This window comes from Tachyglossus aculeatus, chromosome 23 (genome assembly GCF_015852505.1).
Source record: "Tachyglossus aculeatus isolate mTacAcu1 chromosome 23, mTacAcu1.pri, whole genome shotgun sequence".
Taxonomy (NCBI): domain Eukaryota; kingdom Metazoa; phylum Chordata; class Mammalia; order Monotremata; family Tachyglossidae; genus Tachyglossus; species Tachyglossus aculeatus.
This window is the reverse complement of record NC_052088.1, coordinates 21,575,840-21,598,168: the sequence shown is the minus strand read 5'-3', so window position 1 is coordinate 21,598,168 and position 22,329 is coordinate 21,575,840. Positions and strand designations below refer to the sequence as shown.

Sequence of the window (22,329 nt, the reverse complement as noted above, 5' to 3'; positions counted from 1 at the left end):
TGGCTTTGAAATCTTGAGTAAAGAAAACCTACATCACAGGCAGATTCTAATTGTGAAAAAGGCTAGAATAACGAGAATTGGGACTGAAAAGACATTTCTGACAGCAGCAGTCAGATGGGCACTGGACTCTTGCCAAATGCTTCTTCTGGTCTTGGGAGACCAAATTTCATGTTAGAGTTAAGGCAAAAGGTTGATTTTGGTAAGAGAACCATGTTCTATAGAAAACAGGAAGTACTCCCATTTTAAGAAGTCCGGTCAAAACAAATCTTTACTGTGCACGGAGTTCTAAGGTCACACTTTTTTAAGAAGTACGAATGCAATTTCTCTCTCACAGAGTTACAAGTAGTCCTATCTGTGTACCTGGGCCTTCTAACCCCAAAGGGTATTTGGACTTTCCAGGGGCTCGCATCCTTTCCCGCAGGTTTAGCTGTAGCTCTGTATTTTGAAGAGGAGGAAAACTTCCTGCTCCTGACTAATGGGAGTAAAACAAAATGAAGCCACTGAGTGCTTCTCCAGCACTTCTCCTCATCAAAAGTATTTACGAAACACCTACTGTGTGCACAACAGTGTACTAAGTGCTGGAGAACATACGATACAGATAAAAGATGTAGTCTCTGCCTTTGAGTAACTCTCAACTCTCCCAATACACATGTTTTCACTAGGACTCTGTTGAGGAATTAGGGGACAATCTTCCAACGACGCGATATTGGAACAAAAAACAATTGTTTGCATGCGGCCAACACCAGTCAAGCCATGTGTACTATAATGGACATTTTTCCCCCCAATAACTTAATGCCTGTACAATAGGGAATATGCATTAGTTCTCACAGCACTCCTGTATATCCCTCGTACGCCTACATTCAATTAAATTGTATTTACTGAGTGCTTACTGGGTTCAAGGCACTATACTAAGCACTTGGGAGAGTGCAATATAATGAAGAAACACATTGAGCCCACTGTTGGGTAGGGACTGTCTCTATATGTTGCCAACTTGTACTTCCCAAGCGCTTAGTATAGTGCTCTGCACACAGTAAGCACTCAATAAATGTGATTGATTGATTTCCTGTTGACACTGAGCTTGCCTTAATGGCTTTCTTTCAAGAAAGAGCAACAAACTAGAGATCTCTAAAAAAAACAGCTAGTGGTCTCTAAAAAAAAAACAAACAAACTGTCTGGGACCGTATTTTTGAGGCTGATACATTTCAAACTTCACTGGCATTTTTAGACATCAAAATCATTAAAGGCTCTATACTTTTGAAATTAGGTATTATTGAAGATTAGTTAGTTAACCTGCGTCATCAACCACTTTAGCAGTGAAATTATACCCAGGAAGGAAGGCTAGAGGGCAGAGGGTTGGGCTTCTCTGCCCACTCTGCTGTATTGTACTCTCCCAGTCACTTAGTACTCTGCACATAGTAAGCGCTCAATAAATACCAATTTCTTTTGCCCTATTTTCCCTTCACCACTCTACTTCCTCCAGGAAAAGTAGCTCTGGCAAAGAGGGGAACACAGCTAAGACCAGTTGGAAAGATTTAAAGTTGGAGTTTCTAGTTTCACCAAACATGAGATTCAAAAGAAAATGAAACAAAAACAATCTAGCTTGGTCTATTTGTTGCTTGTATTCCTCTTGATAATTCAATGCCTTAAGGAACAATTCACACACTTGATCTCCTTATCTCTACTATAAAAATTTCTAACTTACCAACTTTGAAATTCCACTCTCCGATCACAACTTCCTTCACCCACCTTGCTCACCCGTCCCTCCCTGCAAAACTGTCCCATCTTTCCACAAATCTTGGTCATCTCCAATTAACCCAAATTATCATGGCCTACTTGGTCTCCCTAACACATCTACCTGCTCTTGATGTACAAATCCAAACACACTCCAAAAGGCTGTAGAATGAGTGAACCTTCAACTCCACCCTCTCCACTGAACTTACCTCCCTCACTTCCCTGTCCCTCTGATCTCACACCATCAACCCAGGTGCTCAAACCACGAAGCAGTGCTGGCGGAAATCCAGACATCAGGTCGACCTCATCCACTTCAAACAGCCTCACCTAATTCACCCTTTCCTTTCCCTAACAATTCTTCTCCATCCTTGACTCCCATGCCCATTCCCTGTGCCAGCTGTTTCTCACTTTTTAGTCTCTCCTCAAACCCCCACATCCTTCCACATTCCTCATCTCTTGCCCCTCGTGATCTTGCCACCTGTCATCGATAAAACTAAAATCAAACTAATTCCCTAAAATTTCCCCAGTACCTCTTCAGTCCCACCCCCTTTCTGACCTCTCACTGACTCTGCCATCCTTCCAAAAAGTAACTCAAAAGCTCTCCTGTCTCCTCTCAAAATCTACCTGCTCCACCTATGCCTCCAGCCCCATCCTTCACACATTAGTAACATGTGCCCCCTCCCTGTCAACTTCAACTGCTCACTCTGCAATAGCTCCTTTCTAATGACTTTCAAACAGGCCAATAAATTCCCCATCCTAAAAAAAGCCCTCCACTGATCTCACTACACCCTCACTGCATTTCCCTCCTACCATTCCTTTTCAAACTCTTCAAGTGAGAGGTCTAAACTGTTGGAGAACAAAGGGAGCAAGTCAGGGTGACACAAAAGGGAGTAGGATATGAGTAAAAGTGGAGCTTAGTCTGGGCTGGACAAGATATGACTTCAGTAAGGCTTTGACATGGGAGAGAGAAATTGTCTGTCAGTTTGGAGGACAGACGGCATTCTAGGCCAGAGGCAGGATGTGGGCCAGGGGTCGGCACAGAGATAGGTGAGATCGAGGCACAGTGGGAAGGTTGGCACTAGAGGAGCAAAGTATGAGGGCTAGTTTGTAGGAGAGAAGCGAGGTGAGGTAGGAATGCTTTAAAGCCAATGCTGAGGAGCTTTTCTGATTCAGAGGTGGATAGGCAACCACAGGAGATTTGTGAGGAGAGGGGTGACGGGGCCTGAACGTTTTTGTAAAAAGATGATCCGGGCAGTGGAGTGAAATATGGGCTGCTGTGGGGAGAGACAGGAAGTTGGGAGGTCAGCAAGGAGGATGAAGCAGTAATCTAGGCGAGATAGGATGACTGACTGTATTGACGTGGCAGCAGTTTGGATGGAGAGAAAAGGGCAGATTTTAGCGATGTTAGGAAGGTGGGACCGACAGGATTTAGTGACCAAATGAATATGTGGGTTGAATGAGAGAGAGGAAATCAAGGACAACGCCCCAGTCCCAACCTCTCCCCTTCTCTGAAGTCTCATACTTCCTCCTGCTTTGAAAACACCACGACTTGGATGTCCCGCCAATACCTCCAACTGAAAATGAAAACAGAACTCCTCATTTCCACACCCAATTCCTCTGTTCCCTTCAGCTCTCTAATATTACCATCCTCCGGTACAAGCCCACAACCTTGGTATTTTCCTTGACTCATCTCTCTCATTCAACTTGCATAATCTGTCTGCCACCAATTTCTGTTGGCCCTGCATACATATCTCAAGAATGATAATTATGGTATTTGTTAAGTGCTTACTATGTGCCAGGCACTGTACTAAGCACTGGGGTGGATACAGGCAAATTGGGTTGGACACAGTCCCTCTCCCACTCACAGTCTCGATCCCCATTACAGATGAGGTAACAGGCACAGAGAAGTGAAGAGACGTGCCCGAGGTCACACAGCAGACAAGAACCTGTTGCTTTTCCATCCAAATTGCCTCCGTGCTACAACAAGCACTCGTCAAACCTACTTCAACAACTGCATCAGCCCTCCTCACTGACCTACCTCCTTCCAGGCTCTCCCCCAACCGGTCCATATTTCATTCTGCTGCCCAGATGATTCTTAAAACTCTATCTGCAAACATCTCCCCGTGCCTCAAAACCCTCCAGTGTAGCTCCGTGGAAAGAGCACGGACTTGGGAGTCTGAGGTCATGGGTTCTAATCCCGGCTCTGCCACTTGCCAGCTGTGTGACCTTGGGCAAGTCACAATTTATCTGTGCCTTATCTGTAAAATGGGGATTAAAGCTGTGAGCCCCAGGAAGGACAACCTGATCACCTTGTATCCCCCCCAGTGCTTAGAACAGTGCTTGGTACATCATAAGCGTTTAACAAATACTAACATTATTATTATTATTATACCTCCACAATACCATTGGCTTTATCAACTCTCCCCTACCTATCTCCTCTCCCACTACAACCCAAACTGCTCGCTTTGCTCCTCTAACACCAACCAACTTACTGTACTTCAATTTCATCTCTTTCACCCTCAACCCCTCGCTCGAGTCCTTCCTCCAGCCTGGAAATCCCTCCCCGCTTCATGTCTAACGGACCACCAACCTTCTCAAGCTTCAAAGCCCTACTAAAATCATACCTCCTCCAAGTAGCCTTCTCAGACTAGTCGCTCTTCTGTCACCTCTGGACTCAGAGCTGCACTCTCTAAGCACTCACCACCCCCACAGCACTTATGTATATATCACTGTACTCTGCTGCTCCTCAAAGGCAGGGATTGTGTCTACCAACTCTATTATATTGCTCTCCCAAATGCTTAGCACAGAACACGAACAATAAACACTCAAATACCATCGACTGACTGATTCACAATGATGGCAAAGACACTACATTTTCACAGATGTTAAAATACTCAGCAAAGTTGACAATAAAAGAATCTGAATAATTTACTTGCCTCTGGAGGTGCCACTGGGTAAAGCAATTTTTCTCCTTTCAGTAAACAAGACACATGACTGTAATAACCTATTAAGTCTGAGAGTGAAGAAAAACGCCTTCCACCAATGTAGTAATCACCACACATAGCAATAATTCTAGAACCAGAAAGCAAAAATTGAAATGTAAATGTAAGAATAGCAAAAATGAAATGTATAAAATGGATTTCACTTTCATTTTAAATTAGATTTAAGAACCTAAACTTCAAAGTCTATGTTTAGAGAAAAATACACAATGATCTTGGAGTTTTTGCTAAGCTTCAAATGAATTCTCTAAATAGCTTTCATTAATTATGAAAAATTCTATGTCCTTTAGAGGAATTATCTTAATAACAGAATGGGTGACCTTAATTTGAGTACCAAATATTGGTGGGGGGAAAAGGGTAATGATTTTATCACCTTTTCGTTTTAAACAACTTAATACAGATGCTCAATTTAAACGGTTTTATTTCCCTTGCCGATACATAATTGAGGACAGAAAAATTATTATTTGTAGAATTGATAACAATTGTCAATTTCAGCTATCTGTATTACAAATTTAATTTTCTTCTTTACTTACCAAAGAACCACCTTAGCCAAATGAATACAGCTGCCAATGTTATTATTAGAAGTAATCTGTTTTTAAAAAGGATATTATAAGTCTAGTATTCATTAAACACTATGTGCCAAACACTGTACTAAGAACTGGGGTAGGCACACGATAAGACGGTCCCACGTGGGGCTCACAACCTATGAGGGGAAATGAATACTGAATCCCCATTCTGTAGATGAGGAAACAGGGGAACACAGAAGTTAAGTGACTTGCCTAAAGTCACGCGGCAGAGAGGTGGCGAAGGCAGGATTAGAACCCAGATCCTCGGACGCCCAGGCCAATGCTCTTTTCACTAAGGCATGCAAACGAAACATGCAAAGATGCATCCAGACTTCCCTTAAATCTAGACTCTTAAAAAGGCATGCCAACACTGTTGTGAGTACTCAGTTTTAGGACAATGAATTGCCTCTAATGGGACGTGTTAGTTTATTTGTAAACCTGCCCCTGGTTATTTACAATTTCAACTCTCTACCCAACTACTATGGCTTTACAATTCTTTGCTTTTTTATTGCTGCTAAAAGTTTTCATTGTCAATGTAAGTTTCTATTTTTTGAAACCAAAATAATCCATGGAAACTAAATTTCCAGCAGCATATTTTATGCCTGTAAATATATGATTAAATCATTTAATTAAAAACAGTTTCTTCCAATTAGTTACAGAAAACCGTAGGACCTATCATGCAGCCGAACACAGCTTTATTTGGTATGATGAATGGAAACGCATTTACATCTCATCATCTCAAACAATATTCACTACTTACCTAAAATGATTGACCACACTTGTTTTGCTAAGGAATGAAAGTACAAATGACCCCGGCCTCCGATCGCTCTCCCGTATAAGGTAACTGCCAGGTTTTCCTGCTTGCCGGAGACGTTCTTCTGCAATTGTTCTGTCGAGTTTTCCATGATACCACCTGGAGAACAAAAATATCCACACTAAGAGATGAACAGATAGAAACCGCTCACATAAATGCAAAAGTGTATTTATGATACCCAAATTATTTTATAAAATTAGAGTTGCTTTTTCACAGCAACCTGGACCCGACGCTTTAATAAACCTTTGCTTTTCCAGTGACTCACGTTACTCAGATAAATTATATACATTTTTCTGGATCTGAACTGTCTTCACTTTTTCCTTCTCCATTTCTTCAATACTCATTCCTTCCATCAGTTAAATCTATAATGGACGCAATCTGTTCCACATCACTGAAAAGTGAAAACTTGGCCTTTGGTTTACCATTAGAAACTTTTTATAAAAAAAAAAAATTGGGTTGTCTCAATTCTCTGTAGAATTTTATTGCCCATAGCTTTATCTGCCCTTCAGCCTTGGTTTACCACTGTCCTGGATAACATTAATCCTTAACTGCAAATTCCTTAAGTGTCGACTGATTCTACGTACTCTCCTAAGGGCTTAGTACAGTGCTCTGCATACAGTAAACACTCAATAAATACCATATCAATCTATGGTACTTACGATAAAATTAGCTGATAGTTCTCTGCCCATAATGCGCTTACATTCTAGGCTATATTTTGGTCTACATGTTCACAATTTACTCTTTAAACCCTCCTCTTCCTGAGGACTTTTGAATCATCTCAAATCCCTTTCAATTTCCTTTTGTCTATGTATGTTCTACTGCACAGAACGTTAGCTGTGGTATTCACTAAGCACTTATTATGTGTCAAATATTATACTAAGTGCAAGATAGTCAGATTAGATTGTTCTTTTCCCACGTGGGGTTCAAATCTAAGAGACGGGAAGAGTAGGTATTTGATTCCCACTTTACCTTATTCTGACTACAAGTTTCTCTTGTCTGGGATTCTCCCTTATATAAAAGTGTCATAGATGTAGCTAGGATAAATAAATATGCCACTTGGCACTTCCTTGGGTGGGAAATTAAAGTGCCGCCATGGTTGAGGCTGTGGCATGTAGCGGTCGAAGGAATGAGCCTCGGCATTCCTCGCCCTGGCCACTCTGCCCACTACGTCAACATCCTCACAGCACTGAATACGCTACTGTTCCTCCCCGTGAGCAGCACAGAACGAAAAGAGCAGTGGAGTTAGGTGTAGACTATTTTAGCTGGGGGAGGGGGAAACACGTAATAACAAAAATAATGATGGTATTTATTAAGTGCTTACTATGTGCAAATCACTGTTCAAATAGTAATGACAGTTGTAACATTTGTTATGTGCTTACTACGTGCCAGGCATTTTGTTTTGTAATTTGTTAAGCACTTACTATGTGCCAGGCACTGTACTAAGCGCTGGGCAGGTTGGACCAGCTCACAGTCTAGGAGGAGGAAAAACGGAAGTTTAATCCCCACTTTACAGATGAGAAATCTGAGGCTCAGAGATAATAATAATAATGACGGCATTTGTTAAGCGCTTACTATTTGCAAAGCACTGTTCTAAGCACTGGGGAGGTTACAAGGTGATCAAGTTGTCCCTCGTGGGGCTCACAGTCTTAATCCCCATTTTACAGATGAGGGAACTGAGGCTCAGAGAAGTAAGTGACTTGCCCAAGGTCACACAGCAGACAAGTGGCGGAGCTGGGATTCGAACCCATGATCTCTGACTCCAAAGCCCATGATCTTTCCACTGATCCACGCTGCTTCTCAGAGATATTAAGTGACTAAACTGCAAGCTTCTTGTGGGCAGGGATTGTGCCTACCAACTCTACTGTGTTGTACAGTGCTCGACACACAATAAGAACTCAATAAATACCACTGGTTAATTGACTGATTGCCCAGAGTTGGTCATCAGATAAGTGGCCAAGACAGGATTAGAACACAGGTCCTCTGACTCCCAGACAACTAGGCCACACTGCTTCTTTGACTACACCAAAATGATTTCTGTGACACTGAAGTCCTGGTCTAACAAAGTGTGTGTTATATTTGGAAGCAATGAATGAATCCCTCAAAACAGCACCTCACATCAACCAAGTATCAATCTGTCTTAAGAAAATTTCTACTTTCCAATTGGTAAACAATGTGAAGACTTAGCTCTACTGAGCTTTAGCCTTAATGGAGCAAAAAGCCCAAATGGCAGTGCTTCTAAGCCACCCCATCATTAAAATGGGTAAATTGGTTCATGGAAAAATGCTAAGTCTTTACAAATGTCCTCTTCTTTAAAATAACACACACACACACACACACACACACACACACTCTCTCTCTCTCTCTCTCTCTCTCTCTCTCTCTCTCTCTCTCTCTTCCCCCCGCCCCCCGGAATTATTTGTTCACCATTTTGGGCTCTTGATTGATTTTGAATAAGACAGAATCACGAGACATTTAAGAAAAAAATTTTTTCCTATCTTTAATTCATCATAAAGGTATTAGGCAACTGCAGTCAATACTGCCCGGAAGATGCTTCAGAACCCCTCGTAAAACAGAGAAATGAACAGTTCAAATGGAACGTTGATGGGAAAACACGTCTTAAAAAATAGTAAGATTAAAGTCTCAGCTTCATGATTTTTAAAATAATCAGTTTTACAGATACCTTAAGGTAAGGGAAGCCCTTGAAGTTAAATGTATTACTTTGTGCCAGTATATTTAACATTAAACAAATCAAAGTCATTAGTACCAAATGAATGAAACTCTAAACAAAGAAATTCTCAAGGTTAAGTTGTGATGATACATATCAGGCAAGATGGAAGAATTGTTTTTCCTCCCCCAGATGAAGAGCTCACTAACACTTACAGGAAATAAAGACTTTTCCCTCCAGCACTACTTTAGGTAAGTATCCGTTACCTATTAACCACTATTTTAGAATGCAAACACAATTCACTTCAGGCCCAAGACTTTGTTTTAAAGTCATCTTTATTCGTAGATTTTTTTTAAAAAATCTGCCAACCTTTGGATGCTCCGTTCACCATTAAGATTTTTATCTGCTGAAATTTTATTTCCTAAACATACTAGCTTCTTTTCATACCAAAAGCTCAGAAGCTTTTAAGACAAAGTAAAACCTGTCAACACTTGAACAAGAAAATTAACCGCTGTTAAATTATTCGCTCTGCTACCTAAAGTTTTAGTGTCCTTAAAAAGTAATGTTAAAGCACTTTCAATAGGAAACAGCTTTTAGGGTTTTATCAATTTTTAAGCTGAAGTGCCAAATCATTTTTTACAACTTGAAAGTTCTTTACTGCCTCCTTTTAAGGATTTATTGCCTAGGATGTGGATAAAGAACATTAAAACCTACTCATCTGGCTTGGATGAGTCTAACCCAAACAAATAATTGAACATTACTAAAAATAATCTTTTTAAAAATCTTTACTGAAGTTTATGTTAGTGTGCAGAGTATTCACATTTACCTATAGATCATTTGTTAACAGATGTGAACATTATAATCATTGAACTCAAATTCCGTATTTTGAGGAAGCTTTGCAAAACCGCCCCAAACCAGAAGCATTGTAGATTAACCCAATTCTCCCAGGACACAAGTTGTATTCTCACAAAACTACCACGTTAAGAAAAACTCACATTGTAACACTCACTGTATCTGATGAATTCACCTGAGTTCTCTCTTGCTTAGATTGTGAGCCCACCGTGGGATAAGGACTCTGTCCAACCTGATTATCTCGTATCACTTGGTACAGTTAGTACAGCACTTAACAAGTACCATATTTATAATTATTATTATTGGCACCACGACAATTCTATTTAAAAAGCTGAAGTTGTGTGACAAACATTCCCTAACTACATTTTAGTGAGAACAAGTAAAAACGTGCATTATGAAATGACTGAGTGTGCTCAAATTACCACGATTTAAGTTTTAAGCAGCAATGTACCCAACCCCTAAAACTATTTTCTCATAATGGGTTAGGCATTATTCTTTCAAACCACTAGGCAGTTGTTTAATTCATATGCTGCACCAATAGAAATGTTAAGGAAAAAGAAAAATCCCCAAAAAAACAGACTTTCAAAAAAAACATATTGAAAATATACATGCAGCAAACCCCAAATTGTACAACAGTTCGCACTCGGTGCTACTTGGTTCAAAGTTTCAGTATGCACACCCCAATAAAGTGGGGAATAAAGCTGATTTAGCTTATATACCTCGTGGAGACACCTTATAATTCATGTGTCTTAATTCGGATCCAAAAAAAAAAAATCAACTGTTAGGATGATGCTGTCCCCACGAAGCAAATTAAGCAGCTGTAACTGTGGAGACCTGCTCCTCTACTTCATTTGGAGTAGGTAGAGACAACCTAAATATTATTTTCTTTTAGACTTCTTTTCATCTTCTCGTTAAGCCAGAAGCTATGCTATATATACCCCTCTCTGTTTCTAAAGTTAGGAACTGAATACAAATGAAAACAGTTTATCAGAGATTTCCATTTTTCTGTTTCTTCTAGCTTCAAGTTTCGATATCCGGTCCTTGCTTATAACTTTAGTTTTGCACTAATTATAACAAATTTAAAAATGCACTTAATCATATTTCAATAACAGGAAGGTACATGCTACATTAGTTGAACTATGATGTTGCTATTTAGTAAAATAGCAATTTTACGCATGAAATTTGAATGAAGAGAATCAGCTCAAGACAGTTTGGGAGAGGAGAAAGGGAAGTCAGAGTCTGCTTTGAGGAACTTCTTTCTGCTAACTTTTCCCTGAAGCTTCCTCAACCATTTCGCCACTTTCTTGGCAGCAAAGCCTAGTGGAAAGAACATGGGACTGAGAGTCAAGAAGACCGTGTTCAACTCCAAGCTCCGTCTGCTGTAGGTCCTTGGACAAGTCACTTAACTTCTCTTGGCCTCAGTTTCCTCATCTGTAAAAATGGGCACTGGGAGCCCCATATGGACCAGGGATGGTGTCCAATCAGATTAAAGCACTTGATCACCTTGTCCACTCCTAGCTTACCTTGCTGGGAGACATGGGAACATGACTACCAGTTTCGTTATTCTATACACTCCCAAGCACTTAATACAGTGCTCTGCATACAGTAAGCATTCAATAAATAGGATTGATTAGTTAATTATTTAATATCTATCCCAATGCTCAGCCCAGAATGGGGACTTCATATCATCGTTATTATAATCTCAGGAAATCTGAAAAGCTAATAGTTAAAATGAGGAAAATACTAAATTAGCAAACTGTTGATCCAAACACAAAACATCTCCTTTTAACTGTATGTATGCAGTGATACATAAATCTACCATGAACACTTCAAGGTAGGAGAGCGAAAGAGAAAAAACAAGGGAAGAATGAATGGGAGTGAGAAACCAGAAAAAAGGAAAAGAAGAACCTCTTATGCAGGAAGTCCGCCAATTCCATCGGGACAACAGGGTGAGGGCCAGGGTTCTAGGACCGCTGCAGCAGGGAGCACCCCCAGTGTGGTTCGGGCAAACAACTCCTCTTCACGGTGGAGGAGGGGGGCACGGGAAGCTCACATCCAGCCCATTCCCACTGAAGACCAGAAAAGTGGCAGCAGAGGAGGAAGAGCAACCTTTTTTGTCCCCCTACCATCACCCCTTTCCTTTTCTCTGTACTCTTCTCCTTCCTTTCTTCCACTATCCACTCAGAGCCCCAACCCTCAAGACACTTATACTGCAAGTGAAAAATTGGCACCCTGGTGCTATGGGCAGAGGGCAACTGATCCACCCCAAGCCCTCAGAGGTGGTTTAGGCTGCTCTCTGCAGCTCTGGCAGTCAGGGTGCCAATGCTTCCTGCAGTTTATGCCACACAGCCTGCAGTCATTTCAGGTAATGAAGCAGCCTGACTGAATCCTGCCTGTGTGTTTCAGACTAGACCCACAGTAAGGTCTGAAGATCGGAAGAGAATGATTAGTATGGGAATAATGATATTCATGAAGTTCTATGAGTGAGCACTGAGGTAAATAAAAGATCACCAGATTGGACACAGTCCTCGGCCATAAACGGGTTTAATGGCCTAAGAGGTGGGTAGGACAAGTATTTTATCTCCATTTCAAAGGTAGCGAAACTGAGGCACAGAGAACTGAAGTGACTTGTCCAAGGTTATGGAGCAGGCATTTGGTAGCACCAGGACTAGGATCTGAGTCTAAAACCTCCTGATTCCCAGTCCCGTGTTCCTTCCACTACCCTTCCACTCAAAACCACAGCATGGTGTGGACCTTCTCCAAATGGTTTAGAAAGTTAAAAAAGTAAATTTTACCTTTTTTTTTCTTCCAAGGCTAAGATATCACCTGCCCTAGAAGTCAAAGTTAGAAGCAGGGTCGGTCCCTAAGTGATAAGCCCCGACGCCACTAGTCCCAGCAACTGGAGGAGGGAAGGTAGCAACGTAGAACTAAATTGGACTGCAACTGCCTTCACTATCGTCAGGACTGATTTCAAACTCTTCCTTTTCTCTCCTATTTTACAGCTCATGGGGCAACTGACCTTGGGTTATGGGGAGATTCAGGACTCAACTCCACCTCAAAGATATGAAAATAACTGGGTTTAGTTACTTCCACCTGGGATGTTTAAATTGTAACATATCTACATCAGCCAGGATGGACTCTAACTAAAATTATTAGGAACCTATGGCTTATCTTCTTGCTTGATAGAAGAAATGGTGCTTCAACAGTCCATTTCCCAAGAAGCTAATTACCTTGAGGTTTCACAGAAGGACTTTAGGCAGAAACTTCCTATTCCAGTGGTAACTTTTGCTTGTAAACTTGTTCCTCTGCTGGAAAACCCATTTTCTCCCCCCAATCTACCTAATACATTCCCAAATAGGGCTCTCTTTGCAATCAATAGGTTTTTCTTTTTCCACCTTTCCCTTAAACTAGAAATTGCTATCTCAAGACTTCTGGAACTGTAGCAATTCTGTTGAAAATGGGTATATGCACCTGGAAGTCAAGAGGACTCACTGCAGCCTGTGGGCAATGAGGTTCTGGTTCTCCGTGGTTCTCTATGGGATCTTAGGCAAATCACTTAGCTTCTCTGTGCCTCCATTTCCTCAACTGTAAAATGGGGATTAAATTCTATTCCTTTCTTACTTGGACCGTAAACCCCAAGTGGGATAGGGACTGTGTCCAGCCTGATAAAACTTGCATCTACCCCAGCACTTAGAACAGTGTTTGACATGGTAAGCTCTTAAATGCCATAAAAAAAGGGTTACAGGATTGGAAGGCAGGGATGGTGGTGTCTACAGTGATGACAGCCATTTGCAAGGAGCTTCTGAAGGTGCCAGACATTACTGCTATATTCTGAAAAGAATTTCAAACCATGCTGGTTTCCGATCTGCAAGGGTCTTCCAGGTGAGTCCCTAGCCACTGCGGTCCTCCTTCCTAAAACTTTCACCTCTCCAGGAAGGGAAATTTCCTTTCCTGGCCTCTTTTCCCCCCTCCCCTCCCAGCCGTTACGTTCTCCCTGAAAGGTCCTTCCGAGGCAGTCGATGAGCACTGCCATTCTAAAATGGCACACTCAGGAAATCCATTGGAAGCCCGGGGAAGGAACAATCCTTATCTATCTTAAATGGAAGTGAAAGTCTCCAGGAGTGGAAGGAAACTGAAAAATGTGAAGACCATTGTTTTACTGGACAAATTGGACGGGAAAAGGGAGGGGAGAGGAGAGCAGTTTGACCACTGTGTTCAGCAGTCTGCTAGGTTTTGCTTCAAAGGATTCGAGAAGTCGCTCAGCCATCAACTGCCCCTACCCTGCAAAGGAGAAACACCCGATTAAAGCATGCTGACTGTTGTGGCTCTCCAGCTTTTTCATCTGAAAAATGATACTTGCTACTTATACATCGCTCTAAAAATTCAAGAGGGTACAGAACTTGAGCTGTGCCCTAACCAACCGGAGCAAGAACCCGGTTGGTACACACCGTCACTCTGGCAGCCCTGCAGAAGTCAGCAAGCAAAGAAGGGATAAAACTGTAATCTCGTTGAGGACAGGAAACTTGTCTGCTAATTCTCTTGTACTGTACTAACCCCAAGCGCTTAGTACAGTGCTCTACACATAGTAAGTGCTCAATAAATACCACTGGTTGATTGACTGTAAACACGGAAGAGCAGTTATGGCCTTAGATTTAAGGAAATTAAGGAGTACCCCAGACAAGGATGGGAGAGAGGGGTAAAGCCCATACACCACAAATTCCTTGTGAACTTTTCTCTATACATCCTGCTACTTGAGAAATGCTAAAATAAAAATACAATCCCTACCTATTTAATACTTGTTTCTGATAAATAATGCTCTGCAGCAGTTTTCCCAAATGCTGAACTGTAAAAAAGTCATTTTCCACAAGTTATCTAGGAAATCTTTTGCTTCAGAAAAATCAAGTTTTATGCAGGAAGTGATTGCCTTTTTAAACATAATAGACACTAACTTCCTTTACTTAGAAAATGGAAAAAAAAAAGACCTGGCTTCTTGACTGCAGATTGTTTTACTGTATTTTTACATTTTTGCTATTACCCAAATAGAAAACAAGGCTACAAAAATACAAAGTTTTAGCTTTCATTGCAAAAATGTCAGAACTGATGGGAAGCAATATAGCTTCATGGAAAGAGCCCAAGCCTGGCAGTCAAAGGACCTGGATTCTAACCCCAGCTGCACCACTCATCTGATGTGTGACCTTGGGCCAGTCATTTAACTTCTGCGCCTCGGCTTTCTCAACTGTAAAATGGGACTTAGGTGGGGATTAGACTGTGAGCCCCATATGGGATAGGCAACATGTCCAACCTGATCTAGACTTTACACTCGCCAAAGACAGGGAACATGTGTACCAAATCTTATGTTGTACTCTTCCAAGTGTTTTGTACAGTACTCTGCCACAGTAAGCACTCAATAAATGACTGACTGGTTGATTGATCAACTACCACAGAGTATAAAACAGTGCTTGACACATAGTAAGCACTTAACCAATATAATAATAATAATCCTCTAGTAATGATAATGATGGTACTTGTTAAATGCTTACTGTGTGACAAGCACTGGACTAAGCACTGGGGTAGATACAGGTTCATCAGGTTGGACACAGTCCCTGCCCCACTTGGGGCTCACAGTCTCTATCCCCATTTTACAGATGAGATGACTGAGGCTCACAAGTGGTGACTTACCTCTACTGACAACCCCAAGTGGAACAAGGACTGTGTCCAACCTGGATATCTTTTATCTACCCCAGGACTTAGTACAGTGCTTGGCACATAGTGAGCATTTAAGAAATACCGTAATTATTTGGTGTTATTAGCTGATGCCCAATGCTTGTTTCAAAATACCTAGTGAAAGACATTACTTTTTCCCTCCTTATTCCTTCCTAAAAAGCAATTAATGATCTTGCAAAAGCATCTCCCCTCCCGACCTACGTTCTTCCATCCACCAGGAACAAAAATACCTAACACAAGGTAATTGCAGAAACTCCTCAAAATGTACTTCACACATACAACAGAGCCAGATTTCCTTAAGAAATCTCCACCATGTTCTATATTTTTACGAATGTCAGAGGCTCAGAAGTCTTAACAATAAAGAAGAAAAGGTAATTTTGTATTTATGTATAAGCACCCAAATTTGAAATCTTTAGGATGGTTTGAATGATTCAAGTACATCATTTCTTTGAAATTAAAAACCACAGCAAAGAAGAGAAATGCAGTCCTCTTATCCTAATATCTACAAATTCTGGACAATTGAGAAATGCAGAACAATCGTTTTTTGCAACGGGGTAGGGGAAAGAGGAAATAATTACATCTAGCATAAAACAATGCCAAGGAATTTAAGTTTTTACTCCTGGAAAACTTAGTATTTTTAAATACCAAAAACATTCTAAGCAAGAGAAAGTACTTCACTCCGCCCAAGAAAGCATATAAAGAGAGACTCACAAGCGACGACCTTAATGGGGGGGGAACAGTGAGGCAAATCTAAAGGTTATGACAAAGGGATCAGCTCCTGAATAAGCTTCTCTTGGCACATTAGTTGTAACATTCATTAGTTCTTACTGTGTACTAAACGCTGGGAAAGAACACGCAGTTGAAACTGGGCGGAAGCCCTGGCCTTGCAGGGCAGGGGGGAAGAGTTCATTTAATAGATAATATGTTTGCTAAATCTATTTTTTTTTATCACTTCAAAAAAGTACTCACGGAACAGAACCCAGGAGTAAATTATTTTTTCTCCTATATTGACCAAGATTACTAAAATGTGATTTTTCTGGCCTTCAAAGTAAATAAAATTTTTTAAAAATTAAAATCAAACCAAAAAGAGTTGGCTTATATGGTAAATTCTGGCTGATCCCAAGTCCATTCCTACCACCCACTTATCTCTCCTGTAACTCCACATGTGGCAAGTGCTGCCAATATCAGATAGTTTCTTCTTTGCACCCCAGCTCTTAGTTCACTGCTTGGCAGAGAGCAAGCGCTTAACATTATATCTGTGAAAAATCTTTAAGACCAGTTCCACAAAGCAGGAGCATAAGGGAATAGCAAAGCAGAGCTCCACACGTGGACTGGCCTTGACGGCCTTTTAGTTTGGATGTCACATGCCAATACGCTCGTCTCAAGTACGCTCATCACATTCAAATATTTCTTATCCTTTAAGTAATCTAGCTCACAGTTCTGAGGGAGAGACAGACGTTAACATAAATAAATTGGTAATACATAATTTATACATAAATACACAGCAGTGTGGGGTTGGAGCAAATACCAAATGCACAAAGGTGACAGATCCACACAGAAGGGAGAAGGAGCTGGGGAAAAGAGGATTTAATCAAGGAGGGCCTTTTAGAAGAGATGTGACTTTAATAATGGTTTGAAGGTGGGGAGAGGGGTGGTCTGACACATATGGAAGGGTGAGGGAGAGTTCCAGGCTAGAGGGAAAATGTGGGAAGGGGCTCAAGGGGTGAGACAGACATGATCGGGTCACAGTGAGCAATCAATCAATCGTATTTATTGAGCGCTTACTGTGTGCAGAGCACTGTACTAAGCGCTTGGGAAGTGCTAGAGGAGCAGGGATGAGGTGGGAGGGGACAAATTGACAATGACAGCTTGTAAACAGAAGCAATTAAATCAATCGACTAATAAAAGAAGTCAGTACTCAAGCTTGCCAACAGCGGGGCGATAGTATCTCTTCCCATATAGGTCCCATCATTGGCTCTCCTAACTAGGTTTCACTGCATGCAGTGTCCTCTCTCCTTAACTTTAATAGGTTCAGTAGATTCATTAATGGAGAATAATAATGACAATAACCATAATAATGGTACTTGTTAAGTGCTTACTGTATGTCAAGCACTCTTTTAAGTGTTGGGGTGGATACAAGATAATCGGTTCTTGTCCCACATAGGGCTCATAGCCTAAGTAGGAGGGAGAAGGACTTCATCCCATTTTACAGATGGAAACTGAGGCAGAGAGAAGTTAAGCGACTTGTCCAAGGTGGCGGAGCCAGAATTCAAACCCAAGTCCCCTGATTCCCAGGTCTGTGCACTTTCCACCAGGCCATACTGCTTCCCTTGGATGGTGAAACCTGTTCACCACCCTATGGCTTTCTTTTAAATTCTATGCAACTGCTGTTTGTAAACATGGAAACCAAAAGTTAATAACACAAAGAGAAAATTAACTTGTTTTGGCAGGATAACTCATTTGAAGTTAGTTTTCTACCTATTCTGCAATATTTTCATCCTTCACCAACTGATATCACCATCTGACCAAAAAAAAAAGTAACAACCTATAGTTTACTCCTTCTAATGTTTTCTTAGAAGGATTTATTATTCCTACAATCATCATGGGGTCAGTTTTTTGTTGATGGTTTCTTCACATTTTAGAGTGCTGCTTTCCAAATTGAGGGTGAAAACTCAAGAGTCTGAGGAATTTCAAGTAGGTGGGGAAACTGCTGCCACCTTCACTCCAAACCAGTAACAGAAAGGGAGACGAATAACTGGCAGTGGAAATTCATAATGTACATAAAATAGAAGATTTAAGGTTCCAATATTTGTAGTACCACAAAGAGTGGCATTATGATTATTTCTTTTGTTTTCAGACAAATCATCAATGGTATTTACTGAGCACTTGATAGAGAGCAATGTACTGAGCACTTGGGATACTACAAACAAATGGACAATGAAGTATTTATTACTGAAGGTGAATTTGGTTTGGTTACATTAAAGCTCCATTTCATTTTTAGCAAGGCTTTTATGTATGTCCATTTGGTTAAAATAGGATAAATATTTACACCTGTTTGGGTTTATATTAATATGATTTTCGGTAATTATACATCGATTCCGATCTTAAAAGCACCAGAGGGAGCTCAAGGGCACAAAGTAAAAAATATAAACAGGATGGCTACTCTGGCTACTGAATTGTCTAGGTGTGCTAAAATAAATAATCTGCTTCAGACCTCCTTCCAGGGTTTGCTATGACCTCAGTGGACACTCTTGCATTTTCCCCCCAAATTCCATTTTTAAAATGGATCGATAGCCATATACATAGGCGATGAATCAACCGTACTGACTGACCGCTTACTATATACCAAACAGTGTACTAAGCGCTTGGGAGAGTACAATAACAGAGTTGGTAGACATGCACCGTGCCCACAAGAAGCTTACAGTCTGAAAGTTAGGGAAGCTTTAAAAAAGTGTTTACAACATTTTAAGTCAATAAGGGTGATTAAATATTTAAAGATTACCTGCCAAGCTGCTTTCTTTTTTAACTTTTTATACTCAAATGATCTTGTTTCCATTATTTTCTAACTCTCGCTGTAAATTTTCCAAGTTCCTTTCCCTTCCCTTTCAAAAACATTACATTTTAAGTTATTTCCTGCATGAATTAGAAATTCTATGGTTTAATACCAAAAGATGAAAATCAACTATTACCAAAAAAACACGGAAAAGCTCAGGCACTGCGTTGGAAGGGGGAAAAAATGAAATACTACAATCTTGCTCATAAACCTCATTTTGGGCAGGGGTACTAATGACCTAGAAGTGTGAAACAGCATTTAGAGTAAACTTGATAAATTGGAGAAAATATGTTACAACAACAGTAATTAAATCCATTAGATTGTACTGCAAAGCAGCATGCTAAGGGGGGAAAAAACCCAGGTGACAAAAAGGCAAAAGCTAAGTAGAAAGAGAGAGGGGAATCAGTTAAATCACAGGAACCCCTCTTAATTATCCTAGCTCTTCTCCCTCCCCACCCCTGATGTTTTTTGCTCATTCCCAGAGAATCACCTTCTGAATACTCCGTATTTTAGACTCAACCATTTCTGACCCATTTGTCATCCACTCCTGCTGCCTGGAATGCCCTTCCCCTAAACTTCTCATCTCATTTCTCACAGCCTCTCCCTAAACAGTCCCCACCTCCGAGAGACATTCCCCAATGAATCCCTGTGCCTTCCCTATGGGGAGTGTGCCTTTCATCAAAACAATCAATGGTATTTAGTCAGTGCTCTCGAGCACTTGCTTTTCTTAGGTTCATTCATTCATTCAATCGTATTTATTGAGCGCTTGCTGTGTGCAGAGCACTGTACTAAGCGCTTGGGAAGTACAAGTTAAGTATCATCCCCAAGCAGCTAAGTACTGGTCTGCAGTGAGTAGGCACTCATATACTGTATATCTCCCACTTCTAGACTGTAAGCCCCATTGTTGGGTAGTGACCGCCTCTAGATGTTGCTGACTTGTACTTCCCATGCGCTTAGTACAGTGCTCTGCACACAGTAAGCTCTCAATAAATACGACTGAATGAATGAATATACTGTCCACAGTGAAGAAATATTAGTGAAAGCTGAAAATGAGCTGGGAATGTAGGATCCCAATAAAGAACGCTAAGTGGCAATGCATTGGACTGGAAGATGATGCAGAAGGCTCAGGGGGGAGTCCTCCGCTGCACTCTGTATTGGTCAGAACCATGCGAGAGTAGATTGTTCACCTTAAAAAGCGTGTGAAGAAACTAATGAGTTTCAAAGAGGAGCCACACATATTAAAGACATGGAGGCTAGGTCCCATGAAAGACTACTTGCTTTGTTTTGTTGGATGCCTTCCCCTTCTAGACTGTGAGCCCATTGTTGGATAGGGACCGTCTCTGTTGCCAATTTGTACTTCCCAAGTGCTTAGTACAGTGCTCTGCACCCAGTAAGCACTCGGCGTGGCTCAATGGAAAGAGCCCGGGCTTGGGAGTCGGAGGTCATGGGTTCTAATCCCAGCTCTGCAACTTGTCTGCTGTGTGACTTTGGGCAAGTTGCTTAACTTCTCTGTGCCTCAGTTACCTCATCTTTAAAAATGGGGATTAGGATTGTGAACCCCACGTGGGACAACCTAATCACCTTGTATCCCCCAGCGCTTAGAACAGTGCTTCACACATAGTAAGCACTTAACAAATATCATCATTATTATAAATAAATACGATTGAATGAATGAATGAATGAAAGAATGAATTAAATAAAGTGATGGCTAAGCACTGGCCAAGCTACTGAATGGCAAGACCACATCTTCTATTTTATGTTGCCAAATATCTATGAGTCCTCTGCACAGAGCAGGTGCTCAACTGATGAAGATGAGGATAATGAACAATAAAGTCAACGGCTTAACTAGCTCCACCTACACTAGAAGAGCTTGTATGAGAATGCAGACAGTTCTCCAAAACACTGAACAAGTTGAAATAGGCTTAAAACAGGAGAGATTTTGGTTGAACCCAAAGAACCATCTGGCTGGCAGGGTGATTAAAGAGCAAAATGGGCTAAGTACTAACCCGTACCACCCTAGGGCCTCAATCCCCACCTGCCTTGCTTCACTTTGGCAGAAAAACAGAAACAATGGCAGCATGCCACCTCCCCAAAATGCAGAATTCATTCAATTGTATTTACTGAGCACTTACTGTGTGCAGAGCACTGTACAAAGAGCTTATTTGGGGAATTTCACAACTATGGCCATCACTGTGGCTTCAACTGTTGGACCCTGAGATGCAAGAAACCTGAAACTCTGCTCTTCCAGCCCCAACTTTCATTTTATATTCATCCTCATCCTCTCATTTCTATTTTGACTTTTTGTTTTCTTTATTCCTTGTGTCTGCTGCCAGTCCCCTTAATAATAACAGTAATTATGGTATTTGTTAAGCTCTTACTGTGTGCCAAGCACTGTTCTAAGCGTTGGGATAGATATAAGGTCCTCATATTGTCCCAAGTGAGGCTCACAGTCTTATTCCCCATTTTACAGATGAGGTAACTGAGGCACAGAGAAGTTAAGTGACTTGCCCAAGGCCACACGGCAGACAAGTGGCAGAGTCAGGATCAGAACCCACGTCCTCTGACTCCCAAGCCCGGGCTCTTTCCACTAAACCACGCTTTATTCTTAGACAGTAGCCCCTTTGAGGGCCAGGAACCCTATCTCATTCTCACCTGCGTACACTTACTTTCTCAAGAGTTTAGAACAGTGCCTGGCCCAAAGTAAGTGCTTAATAAATGCCAATATTACAACTACTAAGAGGAGTCTCCATACTTGGCTAGCACTCTTGAAAAACAAATAGGTGCCCAACTCATACGCTTTGCTTGGAAGCAAGGAATAGACCAGATCTCTCAGTGTGCCTTTCAGCTTTAGCAGTCCATGATTCCAACACATGCTCAAATGAAATCTTCATTTTGATATGTTGGAATTATTCATTCTTTGCCTGAGTTAAGAAGGTGATCTTTATGTCATGCGATTTCAGTGTCAATCGTATTTATTGAGCGCTTACTGTGTGCAGGGCACTGTACTAAGCGCTTGGGAAGTACAAGTTGGCAACATATAGAGACAGTCCCTACCCAACAGTGGGCTCACAGGAGAATTTTTGATCTCCTAACTCGACATCTGGGGAACATCTGTACGCGTGTACACGACACGATCTCCGCTCTCGGGGAGCTCAAAAATCTAAAAGACGAGGTATCCGGTATTAAGTTGAATCCAAAGTATCGGATGTATCGTTCATCTTCTGATGGCAAATTAAGTTGGGGTATCTGCAACTGCGGGCCAAACTGTGCCAGTACACTCTTCACACTTCTAAAATATCAACAATTCACCCTCCCTTCTGCGTCACCTATGCACTTGGGACTGTGACCCTTAAATATGTTTGATTCTCTTTCCCCACAACAGTCTCTACTTCTGTGCAGTCTCTTATACTCTGCCATTTCCCCTA

The 22,329-nt window shown here is 41.2% G+C and overlaps 1 protein-coding gene across 1 annotated transcript in view; it reads right to left on the bottom strand.

Annotated features, from left to right (window-relative positions):
* Positions 1-22,329, bottom strand: part of RASA1 (RAS p21 protein activator 1) — an 84,039-nt gene that overhangs the window by 44,824 nt on the left and 16,886 nt on the right. Inside the window, exons 2-3 of the mRNA XM_038765982.1 lie at positions 6,057-6,209; positions 4,668-4,803 (exon numbers count right to left, since the gene is read on the bottom strand). Coding sequence (XP_038621910.1) covers positions 4,668-4,803; positions 6,057-6,209 — 289 coding nt within the window. The remainder of the gene's footprint in view (positions 1-4,667; positions 4,804-6,056; positions 6,210-22,329) is intronic.